At 39.1% G+C, this 13,411-nt stretch overlaps 2 protein-coding genes across 2 annotated transcripts; both read left to right on the top strand.

Annotated features, from left to right (window-relative positions):
* Positions 1-4,673: 4,673 nt before the first annotated feature.
* LOC145821962 (uncharacterized) lies at positions 4,674-5,363 on the top strand. Its single transcript, XM_082918528.1, has one exon. The coding sequence runs from the start codon at positions 4,674-4,676 to the stop codon at positions 5,361-5,363; it is 690 nt and encodes a 229-aa protein (XP_082774654.1).
* A 360-nt stretch (positions 5,364-5,723) lies between these two features.
* Positions 5,724-6,116, top strand: LOC145821961 (uncharacterized). Its single transcript, XM_082918527.1, has one exon. It carries the CDS (start codon positions 5,724-5,726, stop codon positions 6,114-6,116), a length of 393 nt encoding a protein of 130 aa, XP_082774653.1.
* The last annotated feature ends 7,295 nt before the right edge of the window (positions 6,117-13,411 follow it).

Below are 13,411 nucleotides of genomic sequence, written 5' to 3'. Positions count from 1 at the left end.
AAATAGATAATAAAAGCTCCAACAAATAAAAATCAATGTTTTCAAAAGCGAGCGATTAATAAATCAAACTCCACCATTTTACAATATAATGAGCCAATTTCATTATTTCCAACTCAATTCCAAATAACAACACTTTCCCAAATTAATTATACCAATTAATTTATACAACAAATTAGGGTTTTCTACCCCTCTTTCCAATAATGACCCAATGGTCCATATATCAACAACCAACATCAATACCATTATTTTGAAACCCAAATTACATATTATAGAATCAAAATAACAAAATCCACTTTCAACATTTTCAAACCCTAGATCCCAAAATCAAACCATTTAACAAAATGCCCAATAATCTAGGTTAAAACCTATAATAGTGAGTAGGAATCCCTACCTCAAAAGTTGACACCCAACGAAGAAGATGAAGAAAACGGAAATGCTCCAAATCCCGAGATTCTTGGATCAAAAGATAGCCCTCGACAATCAACAACTTTTTTGTAAAGACCAAAGGTGAGGAGACAACTCCTACTAGATCAATACCTAGAGAGAAGGCAAGGTTCTAGGCAGAGAAGCTCTCAAATGGCATTTTTGAAAAGTAAGAGAGAGAGTGAGGATGTAAAAAGTGACTTGAAAATGCCTAACTGCCTTCTGATATACGACAAGTCTGCTCGAGCGAAAAACAAAACGCTCGAGCGTCAAAAATAAAGTACTGAATTCGCTCGAGCGCAAGAAGTCCCGCTCAAGCTCCAAGACACAAGAATAAAGTACATCCGCTCGAGCGTGAAAACCAGTCCGCTCAAGCGTAGATTTTCCCCTCCCAGAACTTACACCAAAAAAAGTACTACCCGCTCGAGCGCCAACAAGCCCGCTGTAGCGCGACCCGCTGGAGCGCAGGAAATCTGCTCGAGCGTAGAAATCACACCTGCAGAAGTTTTGCAGAGCACGAAAATATTGGGAGTGTGCAATATCCGTTCAAGCGCTAGAAGACCCGCTCGAGCGAAACGATAAAAAACCTAGCAACAAGAAATTAGACCAAGGCTCAACCCACCTACTCGAAACATGCCCAACACATCCTAAAACTCAATCAAAATGGAATTAAAGGACGACAACAAGGTAGACACAGCTACCAACTCCACGGAACCGAGTCCGGAATGCAACTGAACAGTAAAGGGAATACCGGAATCGCTATATTGGTACCCGTGTGCTGAGTCAAGGTGCCAATTGCTCTGTTTTGTGTATATCGCTGGATGAATGTGGGAAAGATTTTAGGGTGTCCACAAGCCTGCCGTTTTTAAAGTCAGTAGATGTGGAGGGATGAGGTATTGGGTGCCTAATGCCCTGCTATTTTTAGAGGTTACAAATATGGGAGTATATTTTTATATACTTATATGTATATATTCTGTACTTACAATATATGGCTCTTGTATCTGGACGTCATAGTGTATTATACTCCATGATTTTGAAAAGAAATAAATTTGTTATGAAAAATATTAATTTAACCTTCATGGTTTTATAAAGGAATGAACATAGGTTTTCTTATCTATTGCATTGGATGATCATATGTTTCTCAATTAATTATATAATTTGTTAATGGTATTTGATACTGGGCAATTGCTCATCCCAAAACTAACAACCTTTTAAGAAATGATGTTGGCGCGCTACCGAAGTGATTGATGTTGAGAAGTAATTGTGGATGGGAGTGCGGAGGCTCCTTTTTGTGTTATGTAATAAAGTAGTGGGCTAGTTTTTGTGTGTGGAGTTAGGACTTCATCTTTTGTGTACTCAAGGAGAATCCTTGACAAGATGTAAGCCTTTAGGACATTTTGTTTGTATCATCTCTTACGTTTTGAACTATTGATTTTCATGAGTACATGTTTAAACAATGATGTAATCACACGAATAGTTCAAACGGGAAGAGATGGCTTAATATATGTATCAAATTATTTAATGCTTTGAATTATCAACATTGGTTATAATATACTTCTATCAGCATTATGAATGGTGATGAACTATGGGGGCGTGACAAATGGACAGGACTTAATCCCCATGAGTCCTGACTCAAAATAATTTAGCCCATCTTCCATTTTACCTTTTACATTCAGTTGAGTAATTTTACCCTAAACCCTAAGCACAACCCCATCTCTCTCTCTCTCTCTCTCTCTCTCTCTCTCTCTCTACTATTTGTCTCACTACCACACTATCGCCTCCTCCTCGCTTGATGTCTCTGTTGCTCGGTTCAACCACTGTCGTCGTCCTCCCCCTCTCTCCTTTCCACTGCCGTTCACCTAACACCACTATCTTCCTCATTCGTTGTCATCACCGTTGCTCCTCCTCTATTATTCATCTACTATCTTCAACACTGCAATCCTTCATTATTGATCTACCATCTTTGACATCACCGCTGCCACCATCCTCTTTCATCATTGATCTATTGTCTTCGACGTTGAACTTCACCAATGGCTTCAAATCTATGTGTTTTCAATGTCGATCTGCTATCTTCGGTGCCAATCTGGTACTGTAGATGGTCACCGATGAGATCAAGACTCTCTATATAGTGTGTTGGTGAAGATTTGCGCTTATAAAATTTGCGTAACTGATTTGATAAGTTTGTTACTTAATTTAGTGATAAATTTATCAGTTAATAATTTATGAATGGTAAATTTATCATATTATAGGTTTGTAGGTGTGAGTGTGGGTATTTTATCAAACAGTGTGTTGAAACAACACATCAAAATGAATAAATTTATGAATGCTTTATGATAGAATGTTGTGATGCCCCTCTCTCTCTAAAATCAAATCTGTCATTTGTAAAAATTTTAACAAATTCAACAGTGATAATTTTATCACTTCAATACCAGCTGAGATTTGTTGCATAATAAATATATCACTGAATCTGACTTTTGATTCTTTGTCTTGAATTGTGAATTTGAAAAATGATAAGAATTATTCTCTTGTAATGGCTCCTCATCTCTCTCCTTCATTTTCTTTATCATTTTTCTTCTCTTTTCTTTTGTCGCCAATGGATCTGAGGAGGTAGTGGCATTAGTAATGTGTTGAAAATGAAAAATGGCAAAAAAAATATTGTTGGAGGTTGGAGGTAGTTGTTGAAGGTTGATAATGGTCGTTAGAGGTTAGTAGTAGTCGTCGGCAGTCGGAACTGGTGGTTGGTGGCCAAATCACGGTTTGCAATTTGGAGTTCAAAAATGAAATGGAAAACTAGAAACCAAAAAAAAAAAAAAGAAAAAGAAAGGCGTAAAAATGAGAAGAAAAAAAACTTACAATTGGATTTATTAATACATAAAATGTAAGTCAAGACCTAATAAGTAATAATTCTAAATAGGGGGATCGGATGACCCTTAATTTTTAAGCACTCATCCCTATCTAGTTTGACCCCCTACTCTTACAAACAAAAATTCATATTTAGTAGGGAAATGTTCTTGTATGCAATGCACATTGTATATAATCGTGTACAAAATTACGTAAATTTTCATGATTACCCGAATTTGTATTCAATTTATACATTTTTGTGAAATTACTTATGTAAGTTCGTGAAAACTTACGTAATTTTGTGCTCTCTTTTCTCTCTCTCTCTCTTCTCTCTTCCCAACTGTGCTCTCTTTTCTCAGTCTCCGACGAGATCCGACCTCCTCTCTCCTCTCTCTCTCTCACTTTTCGCGATGACGACTACTGGCAATGACATCCGGCCACCAACCTCCTTTCGCAACTTGCCTTACTCTCTCCTCTCGCAACCACCGACTACCAACGACGATGACGGAGATTTAGAAATTATTGTATACATGAGATTTTGTTCTATGGTATGAGGCCCCTTGTTTTTACTTGTATGGTTAGTGCGCCTTTATGAATTGAGTGTTCAGTTGAAATGGAATTTTTGCTAGCTCTTGCATGAGAAGAATTTGGTCTAAAATAAAACATGTGTTATATCAGTGGCATTCAACAATGGCAAGTTAAAAGGTATGACTTGGGTAGAAAATTATCAAAAGATTATCATAATTTAAGCATCAGCCATCACATGACTCCATATAGCTAATTGCATCACATGCCATGCTTAATAAAAAATTTAGGGTAAATTACAAAAAAAAAAAAAAAAAAAAAATCCAAAGTTTGACCCTACTAACAAATCAAACCCTGAGATTTTAAATTTTTTTTCAATTTAATCATATGTGCATATACCCTTTATCTGTCTCCATCTTCCCCTTCTTCTCCTTTCTCTCTCTATTCGTTCCATCACTAGTGCACCCTGTTAAAATTAATGCCATATTTACATTAGATACATTGGATACATTGCATACGTTGGATAGATTGAGTTCATACATTCTTTGTATTCATGTATTTTTATATTCATGTATTTTATATTTATTAAGTACATTGTCTAGATTATATTCATGTACCCAGTTAATTGCAAGGTTGTTTAGGTTCATGGATCTTATTCGTTGAACTTATGTATAACATTCTCTATATAAAAGGATGTAAGCCTATGGGCAAAGGATATGAATAATAAGAGGGAAAAATTCAATACAAAATAATAGTTCATTCTAGAGAGAGTTTTACCAAAACCTAATAGAAATGGCATCAGAGCTTTGGTTGGGTCAAGAACAAGCTGGGCGCAGAGATCGGATACGAGAAAACAAGCCTCGAAGAAGAACAAACCGACGTCTATGGCGAATCCTAACAACCAAAATGTATCTACTCCTATCTTTAATGGTGAAAATTTTAATTTTTGGTATGTGAAAACGAGAACTATTTTTGTCCATACGAATCTTTGGGATCTTGCTGAAAATGGGTTCCAAGAACCTGAAGACGAAGGAGCTTTGACAAATCTCCAAAAGAACCAATTAAAAGAGCAAAGGAAGAAGGATTCAAAGGCTCTCTCTTTCATTCAACAAGGAGTTTCAGAAGCACTCTTTCCAAGAATTATCAATGCAACAAAAGCGAAGGAGGCATGGGATATTCTTCAGAAAGAGTATAGAGGCAACTTGAAGGTAAGAATCATTAAACTTCAATCATTGAAAAGAGATTTTGAAAATTTAAAGATAAAGGATATGGAATTGTTGAAGGATTATTTTTCTAGGGTTATGGAACTTGTAAACCAAATGAAAATTTATGGGGATAATATTTCTAATGAAAGAGTTGTTGAAATTTTTTTGATAAGTTTGCCGGAGAAATACAATCCTATTGTTGCTGCCATTGAAGAAACTAAAGATCTTGCTAATTTGAGTATTGAAGAATTGATGGGTTCAATTAAAACATTTGAGCAAAGGTTGAGTAGGAAATCTGAAAAGTCAATTGAAAGTTTCTTTCAATCCAAGCTTAATGTTAGTACCTCTAATTCCCAAGGAAGAGGATGAGAAAGAAATGCAACCGGAAGAGCAAGAAATGCAAAAGGAAGAGAAAGGTCTAATTTTCAAAGAAAGGAAAATGAAGAGTCCACTCAACAAAAGTATGAAATTTGCAACCGAAGCAATCATGTTGATAAAGATTGTTGGTTTCGAGGAAAGCCAAAATGTTACAATTGCAACAAATTTGGGCATGTCAAGAAGGATTGCCAAGTCAAGAGCACTCAACAAGCTAATTTTTTCGAGCAGCAAGAAAATGAAGGGCACATGTTCTATGCTTGTCACAAGGCATCGGATCAAAACAAGGATGTATAGTTTCTCGATAGCGGATGTAGCAATCACATGACAAGAAATGAGAGCATTTTTGTGAAAATGGATGCTTCCTCCAATTCTCAAGTAAAAATGGGGAATGGTGTCTTAGTCCAAACAAAAGGAAAAGGTACTATTGCTATAGAAACCAAGATGGGTATAAGATACATTTTCGATGTTCTCCTAGTTCTAGACTTGGAGCAAAATTTGCTAAGTGTTGGACAACTTATGGAACATAGATATTTTGTTCACTTTGAAGACGATTTTTGCAAAATTTTTGACAAAGGGGGGAAAAGCCAAGTTGTAGCAAAAATCAAGATGGAGAAGAATAGAAGTTTTCCTCTCATTTTCTGGTATAGCAAAAATGCGACTTTGAAGATGGATGTGATTGATAATTCATGGCTTTGGCATAGAAGATTTGGGCACTTGAATTTTCAAAGCTTGAAGTATCTGTAACAAAAGAATATGATTTTTGGGTTGCCAACCATTCATGAAGTGTAACATATTTGTGAAAGTTGTGCACTTGGAAAGCATCACCGGGAGTCATTTCCAAAGGAGAAAGCATGGAGAGCTAAAGCACCATTGGAGCTTGTCCATACCGATGTATGCGGACCCATGGATACACCAACTAACGGAGGTAACAAGTACTTCATTATCTTTGTTGATGATTTTACTAGAATGACTTGGGTGTATTTCATGAGACAAAAGAGTGAACTTTTCTCTATCTTCAAGAAATTTCAAAATCTTGTTGAAAGGCAAAGTGGTTGTTTGATGAAAGTATTGAGAAGTGATAGAGGCGGAGAATACAACTCAAATGAGTTTATGAAATTTTGTGAAGATATTGGAATGGAAAGGCAATTAACTGTTGGATACACTCCACAACAAAATGGTGTGACGGAAAGAAAGAATCGAACCATAGAGGAGATGTCCATGTCTATGCTACATGAGAAGGGGCTACCCAAAACTTTTTGGGTGAGGCCGTGTATATAGCAGTTTACTTGATGAATAGATGTCCTACAAAAGCTCTTAAGGACAAAACTCCATTTGAAGCTTGGAGTGGAAGGAAACCATCGGTGAATCACTTGAAGGTGTTTGGTTGCATTTGTTATGCTCATGTTCCAAAACAAGTGAGGCACAAGCTTGATGAAAATAGTAAGAAATGCATCTTTGTGGGTTATAGCTCGAAATCCAAAAGCTATAGACTCTTCAGTTTGGATCAAAAGAAGGTGATTATTTGTAAAGATGTTCTCTTTGATGGGGAGTCTTTTGATTGGAAGGAAAAGAAAGTCCAAGATCAAAGCATTGCTTTCAATGAAGAATCGGAAAGTCCACAAGTTGAAGATGTTGCAACTCTTGAATCTCCACAAAGAGTGTCACCAATTGCTAGTTCATAATCTTCTTCAAGTTCAAGTTCAAGTTCTTCATCTCCAAGCTCAACTCCAAGAAATATAAGGAGTATTAGTGACGTGTATGCAAGATGCAATTTATGCATTGTTGAACCTGAAAATTTTGAAGAGGCAATTAGAGATGATGCATGGAAGAAAGCTATGGAAGATGAAATTCATGTGATTGAGAAGAACAAGACTTGGGAGTTAGTGGAGAAACCGAAAGAAAAAGAAATAATTGGTGTGAAGTGGATTTTCAAAACAAAGTTCAATCTGGATGGTTCTATTCAAAAGAACAAAGCAAGACTTGTGGCAAAAGGGTATTCAAAACAACCTAGAATTGATTACCAAGAAACGTTTGCTCCTACGGCTCGACTTGATACAATTAGAGCTATCATTGCTTTGGTGGCTCAAAAGGGTTGGTTCTTGCACCAACTTGATATAAAATCATCATTTTTGGATGGAAAATTAGAAGAGGAGGTGCACGTTGATCAACCTCAAGGCTTTGTGTAGACGGGCCTGAACGTCTAGGGCTCCACACGCGAATGGCGCGAAAAATCCGTTTTGTTCATTTGGGCTTACTACAGTTCGGACTCAATGTCACGGTTCTGAATCTAATCTCGCAAAGTGCAATACAAGACCGATAAATCACCAAAGAGTTCAAATCCAGCAAATCGTTTTGGAAAACTGATTTTTGTAAAGAAGTGCCAAACATGGACTGCTTTGCCAGATACAGAGTCGCCACCTAAATGTTTTATTTGGAAAAATTTAGGAAACCCTGACTCGTGCCTAAGGCCACGTGTCCGTCATTACCAAAGTTGCCTTGGCTCGGGAACTTGGGTACGAGAGGGGAAGGTCACAATGAGCATCCTCGCTCGCCCGATCAAAGATCGGCCTTTACTCACATGATATTTTGTTTTTGAAGACACATGCGCTCTTATTCCGGTATATTAGCCTAGAATTACTATGTGATGCGCACAACACACAAGTATAGACCAGATTGCCTAAGTTGGAACAAAGCATCTCATGTTTGTTTGAAAATGGTTTGAAGGTGCTACTCGCAAGTAGGCTAAGACGTAGATTTGCCACCCTCAGGTGGGCTTTAAGAAAAACATGATTTTGCCACTCTCAAGTGGGCTTAAAACTCGCATTTCGATGAATTGTTCCAATTCAAGTAATCTAACCTCCACCCACAGGCATTCAAACAGTTATGTCACATAAGCAGATAGCCTCATGGCAAGCATGCTATCATGGCAGTCACTCACACACATGCAAGGATGCTAAAGCATAAACACTCACCGAGTACTTCGAGCCAAAACAGAAACTAGTTAGTAATCAATGCATGATCCTAGTTCATGTTAAGATGACTAATGCAACTAGAAATAGGCTCGGCTATTCTAAGATGTCATGTGGAATGCAACTTGATAATCATGTATTCAAATTGGAATTGAAATACAATACAGTTAGTATGATGCGCCGAGCCCGGTGCATGCAAGACAAATGAATGGATGCAAACATGCGAAGCATAAGTATGCTAATTGAAACATGCCCTAAACTAACCATCAAAAGCAGGTAAGTAAAAGGGAGAAAGACGTGGGGTTGGAAGACATTCACACACTCACGCACACTTATTAAAAATTTCGCCCTCTCGACGGAGGGTCCGAATAAATAATACAAACCAACTAATTAACTAACTAACAAGCTAATTAATTATTACACAACTCTTAACTAATTAAGCAAATTAATTAGGTTACAAAACAGACTAAGTATGAAACCAAGGAGGCTGCCACAGCTCCGACTCGGAATGATTGAATGATGCATGCTCGATCGCCTCACTTGGAAACCCGTTGCCATGCCTCATGTTGCCTCTGTTTACACTGTTCTGCACCTCTGAGAACTGTGAAAATATTTGTGATGCTTCTGAACCACTTCATGGCCATGCTGACAGGCCATTGGCCAAATGGTAAGGGCATCGGCCAAGGAAAAAGGTCATCAACCATTTATGGGTTTATCGACCAAAACTTGTTAGCCGATCGGCACTGGAGATAGCCGATCGTCCATCTCTTTCTGCAGACTGCTCCCTTTGCTGCAGCAGAGGACAAACAAGGGCATGGCAATACATTTGCAAGAAAATGTTGTGCCACTACATCCCTTATCATGTTTTGAACTCAAAAGAATGTAGTGTTCGACTCTTGAGCCATCAATCATGCATTTCGATGCATGGTGGCCAAAGAGGCCGAATTGCACAAATCACTATGGAATGAATGCACAAAAACATATGAATGCTTCACACTCTATCATGCATGATCAAGAGTGTCGGCGACCGAGGATCGAGGTACATTTCGTCACTTCGAGTATGAAACGTCCCTCGTTCCTCGTGTTTGATTTGACACCCCAAACTAAACGCAATGCAATGCATGTATGCCAAATACAATGCAACATGGAAGATGTAACGCTATGCAACCTAAGCATACCAAATGCAATAGGACTCAAGTATGCACACAAGGTTAAGGTAACAAGCATGCCAAACGCAATGCGACCTAAACGAGCATGTAACAAAATGCAAACTAGCAAGCATGCAATATTGAACAACATGGTAGATGGACTTTAACTAAAGATGGACAGACCTCAGCCATGCCCAAAATCAGTGGCCAAAACCAAAATCAAGGCACCAAAAGGGCAAAACACACATGCGCACATATTGGTCCATAAACTATGCAACAATGCACAATTCTCGAGCATGAGTAATAAGTAACAAACATGGTAATGAGGCAATGAGGTAAGCTCTGAAATCATGCAAGGAGTGGTATCAAACCACTTAAACAAGTTAAGCATAGCATGCTAATAAACTCAAAGCTCAAAGCTAGCTAAGGGACTTGCACCATGGCCATACCAAGCCCCAGAGGGCCAAGTTGACCCAAAACAGTCCCAAGGTATGCATGGAATGAGGCCAAAACATGCTAGAAAGGTGAGTACAAAAACATGAGGCATACAAGGCCAAAAGGGATGATTGCACTACACCTATTAAAAGCAAGCATGGCATGACTTAACCAATAGAAATCAGAGTTACGGCATGTCAAAATAAGCCCCAAAACCCACTGAGATGGCATCCCAAAGACCTACGCATAGAGGCACACACAATGGTCCAATCACGATGCACAAAACAACAACTCTTCAAAGCATTGAAAGAGTGACAAATGTAAGTTCATGGCTACACTACATGGACTGAAATCTCATGTGAAATGATGCCAAATCATGAAAGTGGTATAAGCAATGCATGCTAATGACTTAGATACCCAAAGCTAACAAGCCAAATTGAACCATAGCTATACAAAACAATGCATGCGTGATCAAAACAACACCAAACAGAGCTTAAGCATGGTGAAACAAGACTAAAAGCTTCTTTGAGTTGAGCTAAAACACGCACGAATGATGATCCAAATGCAAGGTGCATGTTAAGGCAATAGAGAGGATTACACTACAAGTACATGGTGCATGCAAGAGACCATTAAACCAACTTAAAACAGAGGTATAGCATGCTAAGATAACACCAAATACTTGCTAAAATGGGGTCAAAACATGCTATCAATATGAGCCATTTATGCTAGTAAATGAGAGACAAGGAGAGGAGGGTGTCCCTCTCCTATTCAAGACTCCAAAACCACTTCTCCACCACTGAAAATCCTTTGGATTTCAGTGGTGAGAAGGTCAAAATAAGATGGTTCCAAAACTCAAGAAGAAAGGCACAAAATAAGGCCAAACAAGGCCTAAGAGGGGGTAGACAACCCCCAACCAAAAAGTAACCTTAATGAGTCATCTCAGGCACACAAAATCAGAATTTTTTGCAGTTTAGAGTAAACCTTAAAACAATATGCAAGAAAGTCTAATAGCTTAAGCAAGAATGGGGTATTAAAAGGTAGTTTACTCACCCTTGAAGAACACCTTCAAGAATACAAACCCAGCAGCCTCCTCTAATAAAAAACACTCCAAGAACTCTAAAACTAACTCCTTAGCACCTCAGCAACTCAAGGATGGTGTTTCACTAGGTGCTCTAGTGCAAAAGTATGAACAAAACACCCTTTTAGGCACAAACACACACACAAATATAGAGAGAGGGAGATATAGAGAGAGAGTGATATATATCTTGTATATCAGATTTCTTTTATAGAATTTCAATTCTCAAGCTTGTTGAACAAGCTTGAGTCTTGAATCAAATCCCTCTATACACGTGTATGGAGGATGGGAATTGTGGGTACTAGCTGTCATAGCTGGCACAAAATATCTGCCAAAAGCAGATGGAAAGGTCTCGACTCAAAAATATGTCCGATCGACCAAAAAGAGTGCCGATCGGCCAACACTTTTGGTCGACAGCAAGAACACAAGGCCGATGGCATCATGGCTTGGCCGATGGGATGCAGGGATGGCCAACAAGCCACTCTCTTCCCTCAGAAGCAAAACCACAAGTCCTTGGTCCACAACCAAGCACAAAACAATCAAGTTGAGAGATCCTAACGCAAGGCACGCAACCGAGACCTTCGGGAACTCAAAACGAATACGAGCATGGATGATCACCGAGTGTTCAAACGATGACGTCTAAGTCTTGAGGATGGTCAAAAATGGGGTGTCTACAGTTGCCCCTTTTTGACAGAACTCAAAAGTCATAAGATGACGAGAGTGAATGTCAAAGCCTAAAGACGACCCATTTTTAACGAGGCTGAAGACTTAGACAAGCATACAAGATAACAAAGATATGTGCCTGCAGGCAGGGGCAAAATGCAAAGGACATGCACAACGCCGAACATAACTTATGATCATGCAAAAGGAGCTGTAATGAAGCAAAACATGCAACAGTTTAAGCAAGCGAATAAGAATCAAACTACATTTCATGCAGAATGGACGAAAGGGAATAATGTAATTCTCACTGCGTTTCACGCAGAGAAGTCTAAAAGCGACTACCAAGGAAAACCAGAGTCTTAAGCACAATATCTCTCAACGTAGCACACGCAAGAGAGGAAAGGAATAACAATTCTCAGCGCATCACATGCAAGAGAAGGGAAACAATTCTCAGCCTATCGTACGCAAGGGAGGGGAAGCAATTCTCAGCGTATCGCACGCAAGAGAAGGGAAACAATTCTCAGCGTATCACACGCAAGAGAAGGGAAACAATTCTCAGCGTATCAAATGCAAAAAAAGGGAAACAATTCTTAGCGTATCACACGCAAGAGAAGGGAAGCAATTCTTAGCGTATCGAACGCAAGAAAAGGGAAACAATTCTCAGCATATCACACGCAAGAGAAGGGAAGCAATTCTCAACATATCATACACAAGAGAAGGGAAGCAATTCTCAGCGTATCGAACGCAAGAGAAGGGAAGCAATTCTCAGTGTATCACACGCAAGAGAAGGGAAGCAATTCTCAGCGTATCGAACGCAAGAGAAGGGAAACAATTCTCAGCGTATCACACGCAAGAGAAGGGAAGCAATTCTTAGCGTATCGAACACAAGAGAAGGAAGGAACGACAATTCTCAGCGTATCACACGCAAGAGAAGGGAAGCAATTCTCAGCGTATCGAACGTAAGAGAAGGGAAGCAATTCTCAGCGTATCAAACGCAATAGAAGGGAAACAATTCTCAGCGTATCACATGCAAGAGAAGGGAAGCAATTCTCAGCGTATCATACGCAAGAGAAGGGAAACAATTCTCAACGTATCACATGCAAGAGAAGGGAATCAATTCTCAGCGTATCACATGCAAGAGAAGGAAGGAACGACAATTCTCAGCGTATCACACGCAAAAGAAGGGAAGCAATTCTCAGTGTATCGCACGCAAGAGAAGGAAGGAACGACAATTCTCTACGTATCACACGCAAGAGAAGGAAGGTGCGACACTCAACGTATCACGTCGAGCGCGTCGGGGACGTTTCTAACTGAAACAAAACAAACTCAAAGGATAGGAAAGGTCTCACCTGGAATTCCTCTGGATGAACCGCACACACAGTACTGTTTGGTTGCACTAACCTCAAATGAGCCGTACATACAATATCATGCCTGCATAAGAAAGAAACCTAACAGGTACAATATCGTTAGAAACATACACAGCAATGCAATTGAAAAGTGCATGACAACACGAGTGAAGGGGTGCATGACAATGCAACCTAAGCGTGACGCATAACAATGCGGTGTGAAACAAGCATAACAATGCAAGGACGAGCATAAACACATGTAAGTAAAGCAGGCGCGGCGATGCATACAATATGTGTAACAATGTGGCTACAAAGAGAGACACATATTCAACGTAAGCATGGTAAAAGCATGTTATTCATGATATTAAAATGTAACTTCAAAACAAGACGAGGCATGCCCAATGTA

Source organism: Camellia sinensis, chromosome 3 (genome assembly GCF_055761805.1).
Source record: "Camellia sinensis isolate YWXY chromosome 3, ASM5576180v1, whole genome shotgun sequence".
Taxonomy (NCBI): Eukaryota; Viridiplantae; Streptophyta; class Magnoliopsida; order Ericales; family Theaceae; genus Camellia; species Camellia sinensis.
The sequence above is the reverse complement of the archived record's forward strand: the minus strand, read 5'-3'. Positions and strand labels throughout refer to the sequence as shown.

What these genes read in the sequence shown, in the direction of transcription:
- LOC145821961 (XM_082918527.1), top strand. Translation starts at nt 5,724, where the DNA reads ATGGATGCTTCCTCCAATTCTCAAGTAAAAATGGGGAATGGTGTCTTA.
- LOC145821962 (XM_082918528.1), top strand. Translation starts at nt 4,674, where the DNA reads ATGGCGAATCCTAACAACCAAAATGTATCTACTCCTATCTTTAATGGT.